At 40.3% G+C, this 17735-nt stretch overlaps 3 protein-coding genes across 4 annotated transcripts; 2 read left to right on the top strand and 1 right to left on the bottom strand.

Annotated features, from left to right (window-relative positions):
• Positions 1–179: 179 nt before the first annotated feature.
• pola2 (polymerase (DNA directed), alpha 2) lies at positions 180–6641 on the top strand. Its single transcript, XM_063496498.1, has 18 exons — positions 180–520; positions 997–1121; positions 1229–1317; positions 1444–1501; positions 1732–1841; positions 2026–2225; positions 2337–2425; positions 2668–2820; positions 3172–3234; positions 3309–3360; positions 3452–3570; positions 3734–3772; positions 4451–4524; positions 4967–5075; positions 5245–5351; positions 5559–5615; positions 5698–5824; positions 6023–6641. The coding sequence occupies exons 1-18, from the start codon at positions 436–438 to the stop codon at positions 6173–6175; spliced, it is 1809 nt and encodes a 602-aa protein (XP_063352568.1). The 5' UTR covers positions 180–435; the 3' UTR covers positions 6176–6641.
• Positions 6642–6726: 85 nt separating this feature from the next.
• On the bottom strand, positions 6727–11582 carry LOC134643859 (17S U2 SnRNP complex component HTATSF1). Of its 2 annotated transcripts, XM_063496478.1 has the most exons (11): positions 11482–11582; positions 11114–11173; positions 10891–11041; positions 10706–10789; positions 9481–9541; positions 8839–9309; positions 8616–8742; positions 7255–8067; positions 7042–7182; positions 6934–6968; positions 6727–6857 (listed from the first exon to the last, which is right to left on the bottom strand). In XM_063496478.1, the coding sequence occupies exons 1-11, from the start codon at positions 11577–11579 to the stop codon at positions 6760–6762; spliced, it is 2139 nt and encodes a 712-aa protein (XP_063352548.1). In that variant the 5' UTR covers positions 11580–11582; the 3' UTR covers positions 6727–6759. The 2 variants fall into 2 exon arrangements, with proteins under 2 accessions (XP_063352548.1, XP_063352556.1); XM_063496486.1 differs by lacking the exon at positions 11114–11173 and having other exon boundaries at positions 11482–11581.
• A 974-nt stretch (positions 11583–12556) lies between these two features.
• Positions 12557–16384, top strand: zdhhc24 (zinc finger DHHC-type containing 24). The gene is made up of 3 exons (XM_063486518.1): positions 12557–13129; positions 13860–14137; positions 14670–16384. Exons 1-3 carry the CDS (start codon positions 12825–12827, stop codon positions 14960–14962), a joined length of 876 nt encoding a protein of 291 aa, XP_063342588.1. The 5' UTR covers positions 12557–12824; the 3' UTR covers positions 14963–16384.
• The last annotated feature ends 1351 nt before the right edge of the window (positions 16385–17735 follow it).

Raw genomic sequence — 17735 nt, 5'->3', positions numbered from 1 at the left:
ATAGAATTCTTGCGTCCTTTGTTTTTAATTGTTATTGGATGATTAAACTGCGGGGCGTTTGCGTTTTTCTGCTTCTGAAGTGGGACACTGAAAAAGTTTGAAAACAACTAAGTTACCAGGACAGGCTTTTATTTTTGTGGTACCGCCAACTTCCGTTTATTACTGTTACGAATGTGACGTACATTCCGGCCGCCAACACGAACAGCGCTTTTTCGCGGTAAAATGAAACAGGCATCAGGTCGACCATTATTATTTAGTTTGTGCTGTCTAACAGCTAACCGCCTGTAGGTAGTATTTAGAAGCCGTGTAGTTAAAACAAAACTAGGGTCGGCGGCATTGTCGCGAAGTAAGAGTAACGCTAACGTTAGCAGCTATCATCACAACATTGGAGCTTTTGACGTTTTCCACAACGTAGTAACTGTGTATCATAAAACCATGTCGCTAGTAACTACAGAGAGCTTAAAGACTGAGCTGGAAATATTCGACATACCCTATCAAGATGATTCCGTCCTCGACAAAAGTAAGTTGTTAACTAAGATGACCGTTTTTCTCATATGGATTGAAGCTTTACACAGGAGAGTGTGTTAGCAAAGAAGCTAAGTGTATTATCACTGTAATCATCGAGGACTCTGCCATACGCAGGATAGCAGTAATGTAGTGTTGTGACATGTAGTTTAAGCTGTTGTCATCAATCATAATATTTATATACCCATGTGCATGCACTTTTGTTAGTTAAAGCTTTTGACTAAAATAGCATTTTTCTTCTTGATAACTTACATTCACAAGTCAAGTAAATTAGAAATCTGTTTTGTTTTTTTTTTATTTCATTGATACGTCTTTTATAATTACTAAGATCAATATAAAGATCAAGAACAGTAATTATTCACTGCAAGTTGTGTCCCACAAAATTAATTCACATTGTACTTGCATCTAGTATTTTCTCAGACATTCAGATTAAATCCTAGGTTGTTTTCCCTCATATCTCCTCCATTTCAGTGGTGGAGCAGTGTATTTGTAACAGACTGCAGGCGGAAGAGATACTGCATGAGTGGGTCGCCTATAGCGCCACAAAACAAGGCGTGAAGCTCACCATGGACACTCTGGAGCAGTTTGAACATGAGGTAACAGGACCACAGATTTTAAAATGCTTTACAAATTACTTATTAAATATGCAACAATTTAGTCATTCTCTGCTCCTTATAAATGCAGCATGTTTGTCATCTTGCAGGTTTTGAACAAGAGGGGCAAATCCAGAAAAACCTCCCGAAAGGAAGATGCATCCAGTAGAATGAGAGACATTAGCACGATTGATGATTTGTATCCTTCACACTGATGCTTGAGCATAAAGACCCGTCCATCTGCAATGTCTGGAGTCATGTGTTTTCTTTGATTTGTGTCTGTTAATGTTGCTGTTGAGTCATAGACTTTGACAAAATGAATCAGAATAAAAGCTGAGGAAGAGGAGGAGGATCTCTTAGATTCTTACTCTACTCCTGCTAAGGTAACCAAACACTTCTTGCTTGTCAGCAACAGAGTGTTATCTAATCTGAACAAAATAAATACATTTTCATAACTTAAAAAAAAATGTATCCATTTATGTTTTGGTTTTTTTTGTTGATCTGCCTTTAAAAGCTAAGATAAGCTAGATGTAACTCGTGGGTCTCCCGCAGCGTGAGTTTGAGTCTATGTAGACAGACAAGATCTTAACTGTGTTTGTTCCTGTCGGTACAGGGCTCTCAGAAACGACCTCTGACGACACCAGAGCATCCTCGTTCAAAGAGAACTGCAGCTCTGATGGCCAGCCCGAGCATACTGCTGTCTCCAGCCAGCTTCTCTCCCAAGTACTCTCCACCCCATGCTGCTCTGATTTTTTTTTTTTTGAAAACATGAAAATTATGCTCTCCGGTTGTGTTAAAGTTAAAAAAGAAAGCTTTATTTTTTTCACTAGTAACTTTTTTAAAGATAAACTTTTGTATTTGCATCACTGTCACTTTACGTGACCTTCTCCCCTTATCTCTTTGGAAGTGCGACACCCTCACAGAAGTACAGCCAGCGGGGAGGAAAGGGAGAGGTGGTGGCCACGTTTGGGGCTGTGCAGGGCACCCGTTGGGCGGGCAGGAAAGATCCAGGTGCAGGCGTCCAAGTTGAGATATTGGAAGGACCGGAAGATTCCCTTAACAGCAGCTACAAATACATGTTCCAGAGGCTGCGAGATGTTCGAAACGGTACATAGCTGCACACACATTAAAGATTTCCTGTATGTTTGGGTGTAAAATCACTAAATAAATATACCCCAGAACATTTGGATAATATTTTTTTTTCTGGGTCTTTCCCAGTGTTGACAGAGAAGATTGAGGAGCTAGGAGAAGGACTCAGGACTCACTTCAGCATTGAGGAGTTCTCCCCCGTCTCTCTGCCTGCCCAGGTACAGAAGAGATGACACCTCTGGAAAACTTTTAAGTTAAAGATTCATCCCCACTGCTTAAACAATAAATTATTAAATAATAGTAGGTTGCTATAAAATGTTATGTTAAATCACTGAATTGTTTTTCCTCTTAAAATCATATATATTGAAGAGTAAAATCAAACCTGCTTAAGTCTGTTAAATGTATTTGTTTGATTAAAAGTTAACTTCTTTCTTGGCTTCTTCCCTCTTCTTCCCTCCAGGACAGTATAACTGTGCTAGGACAGATTTGCTGTGACAGTAATGGCAAACTGAATGCACAGTCAGTTCTGCTAGAGGCTGGACCAGAACAAGGTGGTCAGCAAGTACCTGTTGACCTATCAGAGCTTAAAGAGTATTCCCTTTTTCCTGGTCAGGTGAGCTGAATGAAATATCTTACTTTGACAGATGAATCTAGAAATGGGTACGCTGATGAGGTCCTTCCTAATGACCAGTCGGTGGTTTCTCCTTTGCCTGTGCACTGAGCTTATGTGCAGCAGGTTATATGGCCACCAAGAGTAACAGAGCATGCCAAGGACATGGGCTTGAGACTGACCCGGTGTCTGACCGAGAGCTCTGACAGTTTTTCCCCTCATAAAAATAAACTTTCAGAATTATAGGAAACCTTTTATCAGCAGAAGCATGTAGCTTTATGTTTTTGTAGCTCTTTCCAACAAACCCACATGTAAGAAAACATTTATCTAAATGCTCCTGTTGTGTTTTTTTAGGTGGTGGTGATGGAGGGTATGAACACTACAGGAAGAAAACTGGTGGCTTCCAAATTCTATGAGGTCAGTTATAAGTTGGTGGCTTTTACACTTTTTGCCTGTTTGTGAAACATTTTGTAATGGTGTTGTGCTTTTAGGCTGTTCCTCTGCCGTTCTACAGTTCTAACATGAAAATGGAGACAGATGAAGGTAAGATCTGTCTTTTATTTTGATCGATTTTTCAGATTTAGCTTAAACTTAAAGCCATCTTCTTACACTCCACACTCTTCATTTGTTGCAGAGCCACTGAATGTACTGGTAGCCTGTGGGCCGTACACTCCCTCTGACAGTCTGACCTTTGACCCCCTGCTGGACTTAATCAATGTTATTGTCAGGGATCGTCCTGATGTCTGCCTGCTGGTACAGTCTCCCTTGTTGTTCCATCATAAAACAGACACTATCCATGACAGAATTTCCACTAAAGCTCACATATACACTGTCAGGAGTGTATTTATGAGGGAGACAGTCCTCCCATGCCTCTGTGTTTTGTCTGGTTTTCCTATTTCTTGTTTCTCTTCCACAGCTGGGCCCATTTGTGGATTCCAAACATGAACAGATTGAGGTCAGTGTGACAGAGACCGTGTTTTTCTTGTTTTTGAGTGTGCACAACACAAGGGGGAACCTTTCGTGTGCATTTTTGCACGTAAATTTTGTTGGGCATCACACACACACAAAAAACTGAGAGCCTGAGTCAAAAGATCACAATGATAACAATGGGTCAAGTTTCCTTGTGGTCCAATAGATAAGTGAACCGTTTTTAAAAGGACGACCATTAATAAGGAACAATTCTAAGCTCCTGAACAGGACTTTATTTAACGATCAGTCAAAATAAAATGTAAAGGTTAAAAAAAATCAAGTCAAAATGCTTTAAAGGGGATGTGTGTGTAGACAAAAACTAATAGGTATCGCTTGCTGAATAAAACTTCTGTGTTATCCTTCAAGATATAACACTTAACCCACAAATAAGACGATTAGTTTCAGTGTTATTGGGTCTGGAAATAAAAAGCACATCACTGGATTGACCACAATAACAGATCAATGAAACCGACAGGTGCAGTATAGCAATCACAGAAAGTGTTTTTTGTTTTTTCATCATAGAATACCGTCTGCTCATACATATTTTGCATAGAAGGATCTAATTTGAGCTTCTATATCCAAATTTGCAGTGTGAATTCATTTTAATCAACATATGTTTGTTTGTTTTTTCTTTCTTTGTCATCTCCATGTGTTTCTTAAATAGAAAGCACAGGTGACTGAGACTTTTGAGAACATTTTCACCAGATGCATTGAAAGCATTGTGGATGGGACCAGAAGGTATGTGTTGTTTAATCAAAGCTCAGAGTCAGACAGCTTGCATGCATGTGACTTCCTTTGTGATGTTGAATTCAGGATCCATGTGTGACCTTTTCTGCAATTTTCCAAAAGTAGCAGGAGTTTTTTTCGCTTTTGTTTTAAATCTGTGCCTTAAGGACATTATAGCTGCAACCCCCTCTGAAACCCTGCGACGTAACCTGCATGCAATTGCAATTGCACATGAAATTTGTCTTTCTTGTTTCTGCGTTTAATTACATTTATGTGTGCATAAACTATGTCATCACATGATACAAGCAAGTTAAGACAGAGGTCAGTCACACTGTAACGATTCGAGGTTTGTTTGTTTATTTGGTTGTTTTTTTAAACTGTGCTTTCCACCTGTTCAAATCAGGTTTTCTTTACCACAATGAAGCCTCGTGTTTTCTCGTTTTCTTTAATCCAGTGTTGGCTGTCAGCTGGTGTTTGTGCCTTCTCAGAGAGACATCCACCACCATTTCATCTACCCACAGCCTCCATTCAGCCTGCCCCACCCCAGCAAAGAACAGACCCAGGTTAGACACTGTTGTTGCATGCTGATGAACACATGCAGCAGATTTCTGAGCACTCGTGGCAAACCTTATTTTAATAGTGCAGCATTGTTTGTCTTTAATATGGTTTTCAGTCCCGGAGATGTCATGCGTAAGTGTCAGGTTATATAATGTTTGTCTTCATGCTTTGCAGCGTGTCACCCTGGTCCCTGACCCCTGCACCCTGCTGATTGACGGTGTGACTATTGGCTTGACGTCAACTGACATCCTCATCCACATGGGTGCAGAGGAAATCAGCTGGTGAGTGAGGCTGTTTTCTAATTTGTACCAAATTCTGACATCAAGGTGGCAGTCAAGATCAGAAACGCCAAAGTGAGTTAATGACCTACATTTTTATGCAGATTTATAAAGAACAGGGCTGAGCGTTTTCTTAAATTATTCACATGATCATATTTTCCAGTGAAGGTCATCAGTGTACATAGTTGAAATTGATGTGTTACATTGCAGTGGAACCGGCTCAGACAAATTCTCACGTATACTGAAGCACATGCTCACACAGCGGAGGTAAATCCTGAAGGAGTTCAGATCAATTTATTTATTTGAGGTCATGTATTATTAGTGATCGTGTCCATGTTCTCATGTCCAGTTACTACCCACTGTATCCGCCTGCGGACGAGGTAAATATGGATTATGAGAAGTTCCAGAGTTTCGGCCAAATGCCGCTCACCCCCGACATCCTTGTTGTTCCCTCTGAAATGCGCTACTTTGTAAAGGTAAACAACTCGTCTTCCCCTTGACATCCTATATATACACATTTATTGAGGTAATTGATTGCAGGATCATCAGTTATTGCATTGATAATATAAAGTAAAACATGTTTTTGTTTGTTTTTTTAAACATGTGAATATTTTTTTTTTTTTTGATGAGTTTTTACGAGTGTTATGTCATTTAAAATTTCCTCCCATCTTCAGGACGTGGTCGGCTGTGTGTGTGTCAACCCTGGGCGGCTGACCAAAGGCCAGGTGGGCGGGACGTACGGGCGGCTGCTCATCCAGCGCAGCCCTCAGTCAGAAGACGGGAAGAGGGTGAGCCCGTGTTTGACTGCTCAGGTGGTGAAAATCTAACAAGAGTGCAGACTTTCACTTCTAATTGTCACCAGAAATGAGCTGGTTTAGCCAGGACCAGCTGTGCTACAGGCATGCTGATGGAAAACCATTAAAAAAAAATTATTTTGTATATTGGTTTATTTTTATACCTTGAACATGTTGAAGTGTACTGTGCTCATAACTGATGGATTATCAGTCAAATACAGCAGCAATAATTTCTTTTTCAACAAATTATTGTTGCCCTTTGTACAGCTTTTGTAACATTGTGTCTCTTCCACTTAAGTTTTATTGTTGTCCAGATTTTTTATGTTCCTGTGCCTCTAACAGGAGGACAAAGTAACACGCTGAAAAATCCTGTTGCTTTTGTAGCTCAAAATGAAAATAATTTTGTGTTTGCAGGGAAGTCTGAGTAATGTCTGTATTCCAGTTTAAGATTGTAACATTAAAAAATGCCTTTAATTAAAACAAGAAAAAATAAAACAGTTATTAAATAGCCTGTTGTTTCTGTTTTTAATGCATTATTATAAAACTCTAATTATAATACTCTGCATTACTTTATTTTAAATGTGGTTTTGTCTCTTTTAACTTGCACAGCAGTACATTTAGTCATAAAAATGATCAAACTCATCAGAGTCATTTGGCTCCTCCGTCTTCGACTTGTTGTGCTCAACTTGAAAAATTCCCATGTTGTGAAAACTCGCTGGAAAATAAATTGAGCATAAATCAGAAGTCCTGCAGCCTTTCTAATGTTACTGTAAAGACTGGTTATACTGTACCTTTGGGCTTCTCTTCACCCCTCAGATAATTTTCTCTACAAGGTAAAGGAAAAGTAAGAGGCACATTTCACATTGTAATTTAAGTCAGTCAGTTGAAAGAGTACTTACTTTTGCTGTGTTTCTTCTTGAGGCGCAAGAAGGTTCTCAATATCATCTTCATCACCGACTTTGTTTGGGTCATCATTATCAGATCCTGTTTTACCCTCTTCCTGTTCCTGAGCTGCCTCCTCGGTTATAATCTGTGTAGGTCTAAAAACAGGATTACATTAGATTTTTTGTGATGATGTCTGTGAGGAATATTTCAATCCTTCACCATCTTACCTCTTTTCTTGTGGTGTGACGATGCAGTCGTCTGAATCTATCTGATCTTCCTCACTCCCGTGTTCCTCTTCGCTTTCGTCATCCTCCTGTTGATTCAAGTCCTCATCCTCTTCTTCACTGCCTTCACTTTCATCCTCTTTGTCCTGAGAGGAGGCAGCACCCTGTTTTCTGTTCTCACTGCCTTCATCCTTCAGCCTGATTGACTGTTCTTCACCTCCCTGCTCCTCCATTTCATCATCTGTAGATGTCTCTGCTTCCTCCTCTGTTGCGTCCTTGGCAGAAGCACCATCACCTTGTTTGATATCACTGTCATCTTGTTCTTTATCTGTTTGACTCTTCTCTTTTTCTTCACCGTCTTCTTTAGCTTCCAGGTCTTCCTCTGTCTTATCTTCAACTTTTTCTCCTGTGGTGCTTTGCTCAGCGCTGCTACTGTCCTGTTCTTCTACTTCACTGGCATCATTGTTTTTATTCTTTGCACTGTCACTTTCTGATTCCTTCTCCCGCTGGGATCCTGACTCTTTGCATCTGTTTGTTTTCTCTTCATGATTTTGATTTCCTGCTTTTTCACCCTCGTATGCCTCATTCAAACTTCCTGACTCCTCACCAGTGTCCTGACTCTCGGAGTCACCTCCCTTACTCGCAGTCCTTTCCTCTGCCTCCTTCTGAGATCCTGGTGATTGAACAGAAAGATCCCCACTTCTCTTTGTCCTTCTCCTACTGCTCCTCAGGCTTTTCTCTGAGGAGGCATTGCTTTCTGAACTTTGGGCCACTTTAACTGAGGGAATGTGAATGGCGCTCGAATTCCCAGATAACCTAAAAGATGGAAGAATGGATGAATGAATTTGCCAGTCTAAAACAGTAGTAAGTATTAAGAAACACTTGTTTCTGATCTTTTGTGACCTCCTCTCCAGCATGTGCCATTTAACTAATACACATTTTTTAAAAACTTACATTTATTTATATAAAATTAAGAGGTAACAAGAACGTGATGTTTTCTATAAAATGTGGGTTAGTGTTAAGTTGTTAGTATGACTGCCACACGCCATCAAATCCCCAGCTTCATGTCCAGCCAGTTTGACCTTTACTGTCATTTCTGTGCTCTCTTTTCCTGCAGCTTCTGTCTGTGCTGTGATCAAAGGCAAGTAATTGCACCAGAAAGATTAGGACACACATAAATCAACTACTTTAAAGAAAAAAAAAAGGAGACAGGAATGCGCCTCTAAATTGAGGGGGGCACTGATGAAGGATATTCAGAACACATTTAGCAGACTGGTGCAGCATGAAGGGAAGAAACTAAGGGGAGATGATGCATCAGTGGGATCCAATGAATTCAAAGTCACATCTACAAGAATGCTGCTTACTCCTGAGGGCTGCATCTCTCTCTGTCTGAAGAGACACGTTGTTTTCTTCCTCCCTTCTCCTTCCCCACCTTTTTGCTGGAATCCTTGCCACTCTCACTGCTCTCACTGTGACTGCTGGACAGACGGACTGGATACAGAATGTACGAACACAAAACAAGTCCACACACATGCTCAATGCGCACAAAGACTCGTGTAAGAAAAGTATTTATTTTTATGTATTCACCTGGTTTAACATCTAACTCGAGGGACGAACGACTACTGCTGCTCCTGACACTCCTCTCCCTCTGTGAGCTCAGCACTCTGCTCATTTTATCGTCCTCTCCTACAGTCTGTGAAACCCTTGAGTCACGTAAAGGCTCCGCCATATAAAGCTGGCCCCACAGGGCCTCGGAGTATGATGGAGTTCCAGTTGCACCAGCAGGCTGGTACCAGGGGTAGTCAGGCTGTAGGGAAGCCCTGCCTTGTAGATCCTGCCTGTGCCAGGGATGATGGTACTGTCCGGGTGCGGAGGCAGGATAGTAAAGCGGATATGGGTGAGGAATGATGGGTGGAACTCTGGTAGGAAATCTGGCTATCTGGGATTGACTGCGGCTCAACCAGGAGGACTGCGTGTGGGGAAGATGGGAGGAGTCATCTTGGTTGTAGTCAGAGTAACCTTGAGGTGTAGCAGTTTTTTGTGGCTCCGTGGGTGGACCTGAAAACAAGGATACATGTTAGACTGGTGTTTGTCACACTAACACAGGACTTTAAATAAAATATTTGAACACCTCAATCTTCAAGATAACACATGAGACCACATTATTACCACTAAACAACAATTGTGATCTAGTCATTTCCTAAAGTGAGCCACAGCATAAAGACTTACCGGCAGAAGATTTCATCACGTCCGTGTTCTTTAAACATGACTTCAAATAGTCGTCCATTTTCTGTTGAAGAAACAGTTTCTTTAATACACTGTCAGGAAGACATGGCATCAGCTGTAAATAAAGAAAAATGACTTTGGATTTTGGAACATGGATATTCTTAATCTCCTTGCATTTGTCATTTTGAGGTGAGAGGAAGTGGAAACATTGAAAGTTCTATCACATACAGCTGTGATCAGAAATATACATACACTCATGATGGGCATGAACGTCACTGTCATTTTGATTGTTTCATGATTTCTTTGAACTGTTGGGTGGAATGATTGTAAAGCATACATATTTAAAGAATTGGGTGCACAAATTTGCACGCCCCCACTAACACATGGTTAGATGAACCAGCAATCAACAAGCTTCTGGCATAATTATGGTTGGATATTTGACCACTCCTCTTTGCTGAATTGGTAGAGTTCATTTCAATTGGTTGGTTCCTGGCATTGACTCAACTTTCAAGCATCCATGAATTTTCAATAGGGTTGAGGTCCAGCTTTGGGAAGGCCATTCCAGAAGCTTAAAATTAGCTTCACTGTGGAAGTGAAGCTGGTGTACCAGCAGTTTTCCAGTTCAAGGAAGGCTTGAGCCTTTGTGGTTCCTGGATTGTTCCTGAATATCCCAGCAAAGTGAATAAATCTGAATAAATTGAGTTAAATATAACTAATTAAACTGATTATCCTGGAATCTACACGTATTTAGAAATGGTTCCAATAGACATTCCCAAAAAGTAAATCTACAGATCTCCCTTATAGATCTTCCCAAAGTTCTTTGGACTTTCCCATTGTTCATTGAGTCTAGTGAGTCCTTTTTCATGCAGGCAAAGAGAAGCTACCAGATGTGGTCAATTGTGTTAAAAGACATTGTAGAAGCTTCAGCACCATTAAAATTCAAACGTGTATATGTATAATTTTGACCCTGTGTGGATTAGAAAAGATCTAAAATAAATTCAAACTTGTGCACCCAATTCTTTAGAGTCATTATTAAACATGTATGCTGTACAATCATTCTACCCTGGAAAAAAATAATAATTAGAAGCCCAGAATTACATTCATGCCAACGAGAGTGTCTGTAAACACAACTGCAAGTAAAGCAGCAAATACAGAACCAGCTCTACATTTTGACCAGACACTTTAACTTTGTGAATAATCAGCTCGCCATGCTGTGCATTACTTGTACCTTCTTCTGAGCTGCCTGTCTCTTCTCCTTAAGTTGCTGCTGCCAGCGGGGGGAGTTCTCTTCCAGGTATCTCTCATACTCCATCTGCAGGGGTCAAAGCAATAGTTTATTTTAAGAGCTTCACGAGGAAAGAATAGATTTCTTCTAGTGTGTTTAATGAGTCTGTTTTCTGCACGTCTACACACCCGAATCATTTTCATGGCAGCATTGCGGGCCAACATCTCTTTCAGTGTGTCCTGGGCCTTCTCAAACTGCTGCAGCAGCTGCCTGTTTTGTTGCTGGGCTGTGTACTCTCTTTCCTTCAGCTCCTGCCAGCGTTGCTGCAGGTGCATCACTCTTGAATAGGACACACACATAAAAACTTGGAGTTTAAAAAACACTTACTGAGAAAGCATCTCGCTAACTTACAGATGATCCTGACTGTGAAGAGCTGAAGGGTCATCTTGCAACAACACTGGCTTGTTAACACTGTAAGAGAAAGAGGTCATGAAGCAGCAGGATGATAACCTAAGCCACACACACACACACACACACACACACACACACACACACACACACACACACTTTCCATCTACATACAGCCCATTTTTCCAGATGACATGGCAGCATCTGCTTCTTAGACTTGCCAATAAAACTAGTCTTGACTGTGAACATTACTTTTCATATAAAAACTGCATACACACTTAAATGATGTCACCTTTTAAGAGTTTAAAAGAGTTTAAAGACAAAATCATCCACCCTTCTCTGCAAATATGGTACCATTTAGGTGGTCTAACCTCTTATTTCCACAGAATTGTCTTTCTTTGGTGAAAGTGTTTTTTTCTGAGCAGTTCAGACGCCCAAGAGACGGCAAATTTTCCTTTGGTGCAGCCATGACTGTGGGCTCTCAGTAGATGAGGAGATTACCAGGGATTAAAGGCTGTGTTTCAACAGGGGAGGGACCAAAGACATGCTGTCCAATCAACATATCGACATGCTAATGAGGTTAAACAGCAGCGAGGTCAACTTTATTGGTAAGTGGGTAACCAAGTTATTGGAACTTGTATTTATGCAAATGTGTGAGCCCTTAGTATAACATAATCAAAACAATTTTTTATACCTAATATCTGGTATTTTGAGGGGATGTAGCAGGCATCAGTGGAATGCCGTCTATAATCATCTATGTGTAATACTGAAGCTGCAAGAGGTAGAGGTGTGAAGGCTCATAAGTTTAAATACCTGGGGTCAACCATCGAAACCAACGGAAACTGCATAAGAGGTGAAGAAGACTGTACAGGCAAAGTGGGGTGGGCAGAGATGAGTGTCAGGGGTGATCTGGGACAGAAGGATAGCAGCAAGAGTGAAGGGTACGATGTACAAGATGACAGTGAGAGTGAGACAGTTGAAGATGCTCAGATTTTCATTAGGAGCGACCAGGATGTACAGGATTAGAAATTAGTCTATCATTTCTATAATGAAAAATTCATGTGATACAGGGCCGAAGGTGAGCTTCTCTGACTTGGAGAAATTTTAATTCACCTTCAAATCAGAAGTAATATAAATATTTTTGCAGTTCTGTCGCAAAAAGTACACCTGCTACAAAACTGAACAGATGAACAAGAGGAGAAGCTGCTTTGTTTTCTCTCTTTCTTCAAAAAAGGGTTGTGGTTGAAGCAAATTTACGCCAAAATGGTGCCTGCTGGCACACAGAAATACATTTTGGGACGTAGAAAAAAACGATAAACACAGTTATATACAAATAAAGGGCTAAAGGAGAGTAATTTAGTTATGTTTTACCCATGGCAAGTTAGAGGTGGAACCAAAGTATTTTGTTGCATTGCGGATATATTTTCATGTAACACCTACTAGCAGACGAGATTCCGTCCACAATCAGGGATACTGCTTGTCAGTGAGGTTTTTAAAGATTAAAACGGTACCATTTATTTTCTTATGCTACTGTAACTTTCCGGAAGACACGTAAGGCATTTTTTTCATTTCATATGTTTGACTTCATCTCACGCGAGAGGCTAATTGAGATTGTTTTAGGCTAGTTAAGCTAGCCAACGTTTACCGCTGTGCGTCGGCCAAAGCATTCCTTCCGCTATCCGTATTCACTTTTAGGTGCAATTTCAAATAAAACATGACGAGTATAGCTACTAAGGTGTTTTGCAGGGTGGAGAAGATGTGTCACCACCTCCCTGTGGTCCTTAACACGTTCCTGGTTTTCTCCATAACCGGAGAGGTGAGTTACCTGGTGTCGGTGGAGGCTCCGCTGGAGCCAGACCAGAAGAAGACTCAGTGGTCCTCTCGGTGGAAATTAATCCACCTGCTGGCCCAGTATTTCATGTTGGGGAACATCTGCTGGAACGCCCTGCTCTTCATGAAAACCAGTCCCAGCATCAAGGGAGTGTTCCTGGGAGGAGAAGTCCTCGGCCAAGGGTGGAGGTGAGGATTAAACAGCTGTAGAAATGAACATTTGATGTACAGCACATTGTATGTTTAATATTGCTACCTATCTACAGCTACCTGCTTTGTGCGCTTCGGGTTTGTTGTTGTCATCATGATTTGAAAAAAATCATCTTGATTTAAATAATGTTCTGGGCAACTAATTTGTATTTTTAACCTTCATAAAGCATCGAATCAGAAAAACTACTTCCTGTATGCTTCCCTATCCTGCCCAACATAAGGTATAAGCAAGGCAGAGGCAAGAGTTCCTTGGCATATTGTTTTAGGCTTTACAGAAAGACAAGCTAGGAAAAACACTGAATCCTAACAGATTATTTGTGACTGAGATGTTTATGTTTGAGTGAAGTGATCAGATTAAATGTGCAGTAAATCTTTGTTTACAACTGTGCAATGCGATAAAAGTTTAGCATTGCATAACGTGCTACATGTTAACAAGAAATATGACCTCTGCTGACAACAGAAACAGATTGTAGGTTTTCTAAAATCTGAAAAATGCGAGACCACAACCATAAATAATTAATTTAACGGCAGCAAAGAAGTGAGATTTTTGCTTTTTGCCAAATCTAAAGTTTGCTTCACACTTTATTCCGAAGCAGGTTTTCATTTGAATGATTAACGTGTGGCTCAACACAATCTTTATTTTTGATGCTCACAATAAAAATAGATTTACTAAAAACCATACATTAAAAAGTCTGTCTTTTATTCAAAGGTACTGTTACACATGTGAGACGCACACCCCTCCCCGCTGTTCCCACTGCTACGACTGCAAGGTGTGCGTGCTGCGGCGGGATCACCACTGCGTCTTTTTTGGCCAGTGTGTGGGCTTCCGCAATTACCGCTACTTCCTGAGCTGCTTGTTTTTCATGTGGTCGGGTCTCCTGTACGCCACCCTGATGAACGCAGAGGTCTTCATTGTCATCTTGAAGGAGGGTGTGACAGTACACAGCATCCTGCTGCTGCTCATACCCTGGATCATGCTTGTTTCAGGTACCATCTGGAGTGTCTCATGCACATTATTACTGTGATACTAACTGTTTGGCACTCTGTTTGAACTTATAGATGTTGCTAACTGAACATAATGTATTAAAACTGAAGGAAAGAGGATACTGTTATCCCTGCTTAAAGAAAAATTATCGTTATTGCTGTCTGATTTCGCCTGGTATTGGCTGATATTCCCACTGTTGACTGGTATCATTACTGATCACATATCTTAGTAACCACAAAAAAAAAACTAAAAGTATTAAAATCAGCTAAATGTCAATATCAGATCCAAATATGCAGTTAGTTCATCTCCATTATTTTTACATCTCTGACTATTAAGATCTATGAAAAAATAGTTAAAATTATTCAGAAATACATATTTTAGTTTGTATTTAGAAACTCTACGGGTTAAGTAAAACTGATACTGTCTTCGTGCCTCTGGTTGATTGGTGATGAGATGAATCACAGACCTCAGTTTGCCTGGATTTGTTATCACTTGCTGTGATTTAATGTGTGCTGCTGTTCCTCGTCACCCCAGGCCAGGTCTCAGCGCGTGCCTTTGCCTTCGCATTCATCGCAGACACATGCGTGGTGGGTTTCCTGCTGGTGTCGTCCTTCTTCTTCTTCCATCTCTTCCTGCTGTTTCGTGGTCAGACCACCAGGGAGTGGTATTCCTCCCGCCGACCCTACAGCCTGGGACTCTTTGGCAACCTGCATCACACGCTGGGCCTGCGTTGGTACATCTGCTGGCTCTGCCCTCTCATCCCCTCGCCACTGCCAGGAGACGGCATAAACTTCCAGGTCACAGGATCACTGGAGCCCTCGCGGTAACAGCTGCAGGTCGGAGCAGACCGAGTGTCTTTACTTTAGTGGTGGTGGTTAATGTTATCAGGAGCAGCAGGGGAACTCATCTTAGTTCAAGAAGAGGTAGCTTGGAGTGGGAAGAAAGTCGAATTGTCTGTGGCTGTGTAATGTGTTGGTGGGTGTAACTCACTGCCAGTGTCTACTCTGTAGATTCTGTGCTGAGACAAAGAAATTAAGGGTCTTCTTTTGGTGGTACATTGATCTTAAATGGTAATCCGTACACTCAGCAAGGCTGGCCTCAGAAAATGAACACAGAAACTCAATGTGTTCATTTTGCAAGCGAGCACTGACAATATATGTTTAAAAATAGCACTGAAATAAGAATGTATTTTGACTGAACAACGTTCAGTTTTAATCCTTGTTGAGAAGCACTCACAATCTCTGACAGTGACGCCTCGTGGGAGTGTTGATAATAGCTGCTTTCTTGGGTTTTCCCTACACTGAGGCTGCCTAAATCCGAACGTTACAAAAGTGTGGCTTACGCAGTTCCTGATTACTCCATTGGACTGTAAAATACACAATCATTTGCCTCTATTTTGCTGTTGCTCCGAGGATGCTTCTGAGTTTATTAAACTGACCTTTTTAATTGGATTCTGCTGTGGCAGGTGGAACAGTGGGAGACACAAAGGAGCGGTCTTAATGTCTTCAGCACAACATTAATTTGAAATAAATAAAAATAAAAACTGAAATGGTGTGGGAAAAAGTGCAAAATATGACAGTTTACATTTAGTGAATGCAGTATTTAAAATTTACATGCTTATGATGTGTAAACAGTTTTGCCTCCATGCTTGATATTTCATTAAGCAGCGTCTGTGTCCTCATTCTGTACCCAATACGTTAGATACTATATAAAAATCTTTAGAGCATCCTGTTTTTGCCTATAATTAACCAGTTTTTGCATACAAACACATTCAAACTGTTATAATTGATGACTATAGAGTCTTTCTTTTTTCAGGAGGTATCCCCGTAACTGTTTTCCTGTCTAGAGTGTACTTCATCCTGTCAAGTGCTTCAGTTCAGAATAATATGGAAGAATGCGAACAAGTCAGTTTTAATTGATGCCAAATGAATTTCCTTTACCTCCATGTATTTTACTCCTTGGCAGCTTTTGTTTTTCTTATTTTAATTCTTCTGGCCTAAGTGTACTGAAAGATTACAAGCCTTTTTTGTTTGTTTCTACTGGTCACTAAATTTTATATTATTCTTTACAACTGTTGTTAGTTTTTTGCCAAAAGATATCATTTTGTTTGGTTGATTATTGGGTTTTGCCTTTTAAACGTGTTTGCTTGAAGGGATATACCACTGAGAAATGTTTAATTTTAATATTATTCTATTTTTGTTAAAGTTGTTGTGCTGAAATAATTAAATTTTGGGTTTCAAAAGTTTTAACTTTTTCTCATTTGCATCATTTTAAACTGCAATTGTTGTCATGTTTGACTAATAAAAATAATTCTTATTCCACATTCCAAATAGATCCTGTTCAAATAGGGAACAATTATAAAAATCACCAAAAGATAAAATCTTAGCCAATCACATGGCAGCAACAGTATGGCAGTGTACTTATGTATGTCGAGATGGAAAAGGGGAAGAAAGGTGATTTAAGTAACTGAACATAGCTTTGTTGTTGGTGCCAGATGGATTGGTCTGAGTTTCAGAAACTGCTGATCCCCTTGGAGTTTCCTGCACAGCCATCTGAAAATAACTGAACATATCTCAAGTTCAGAGAAATGCATAAACTGAAAGGAAGGCAACAGTAATTCAAATAATTACTTGTTACAACCAAGGTATGCAGAAGAGCATCTCTGAACTCAAAACACATTGAACCTTGAAGAAGATGGGCTACAGCAGCAGGCGACAGGAAACTGAGGCTCACCAAAATAAAACAATATAAGATGGGAATAATACTGGTATGGCACGCTGAGACTCAATTTGTTCTGTGACGGGATATTCTATTACCACTTTGGGATGAACTAAGCATTTAAACACCCACAGCCTGCCTCTGGCCATGTCCATCCCTGTGTGACAGAAGTGTACCCATCTTCTAATGAATGGTTAACCACAAAGCTCAAAACATCCAAGACAGGTTTCTTGAACACAACACAAACAAATTGTCATATTTGTCTAATATTGAACTAATAATTGCAACTGAAGCGAGCAGCAATATCTACCAGCACAGTTTACATTTTTTCCACATGGCAGCAACTTTTCTGATGCCTTATAAGCAGTATCAGTGAGGCTTACAGTTATACTGCTATATGAATTTGTTATAAACTAGATGGATATAAGCGATTTGATAAAAGTGCCTTCATTGTGAGGAACTCCCAGCCTGCCCAGCTAATTGCTGCCATGGTAACCAGCTTCATATGGAAGCTAGATACTTGGTAGTTAAGCTACTGTGACCAGGTATCCAAGTAGCAAAGTTTTCATGTGCTGGTAAGGTTTTTAGCTTGTTAGTTTTATACAGCTACAACAGCAGTGAAACACTTTTATAAGCTCTGTTAGAAATTGTCTTTATTCCGCAAAGTTGAATTTAATTTAACTAACGCTAACTGAAAAAATTGTAAAGCTGGCCATTAGCTTGCACGTTTTTACCTTGCATTAGCTTTTCCCCCCCTTCCATTTTAGTATGTTTAAACATTTATGTAAAGTTACAATAATGCGTGCATGTGTGTCTGTATTTAAAAAACAACTTAACCATTTTGTAAACCACAGTTAAGTTCTCATAACTTATTAGCTTGAA

The sequence above is a fragment of the Pelmatolapia mariae genome, linkage group LG2 (genome assembly GCF_036321145.2).
Source record: "Pelmatolapia mariae isolate MD_Pm_ZW linkage group LG2, Pm_UMD_F_2, whole genome shotgun sequence".
In the NCBI taxonomy this organism is placed as follows: domain Eukaryota; kingdom Metazoa; phylum Chordata; class Actinopteri; order Cichliformes; family Cichlidae; genus Pelmatolapia; species Pelmatolapia mariae.
Note: the sequence above shows the minus strand (reverse complement) of the source record. Positions and strands in the feature narration are given on the sequence as shown.

Bases quoted from the DNA above. Each gene is read 5' to 3' on its own strand.
- LOC134643859 (XM_063496478.1), bottom strand. From the start codon at position 11,579: ATGGCTGCACCAAAGGAAAATTTGCCGTCTCTTGGGCGTCTGAACTGC. The intron at 7,183-7,254 runs GTAAGATGGTGA...TCCTGTTTTTAG, and splicing joins GTCACACCACAAGAAAAGAG to ACCTACACAGATTATAACCG. The intron at 6,858-6,933 runs GTACAGTATAAC...TTTATTTTCCAG, and splicing joins GGGTGAAGAGAAGCCCAAAG to CGAGTTTTCACAACATGGGA.
- pola2 (XM_063496498.1), top strand. From the start codon at position 436: ATGTCGCTAGTAACTACAGAGAGCTTAAAGACTGAGCTGGAAATATTC. The intron at 1,842-2,025 runs GTACTCTCCACC...TCTCTTTGGAAG, and splicing joins CCAGCCAGCTTCTCTCCCAA to TGCGACACCCTCACAGAAGT. The intron at 2,226-2,336 runs GTACATAGCTGC...GGTCTTTCCCAG, and splicing joins GCTGCGAGATGTTCGAAACG to TGTTGACAGAGAAGATTGAG.
- zdhhc24 (XM_063486518.1), top strand. From the start codon at position 12,825: ATGACGAGTATAGCTACTAAGGTGTTTTGCAGGGTGGAGAAGATGTGT. The intron at 13,130-13,859 runs GTGAGGATTAAA...TTTTATTCAAAG, and splicing joins GTCCTCGGCCAAGGGTGGAG to GTACTGTTACACATGTGAGA. The intron at 14,138-14,669 runs GTACCATCTGGA...TCGTCACCCCAG, and splicing joins CTGGATCATGCTTGTTTCAG to GCCAGGTCTCAGCGCGTGCC.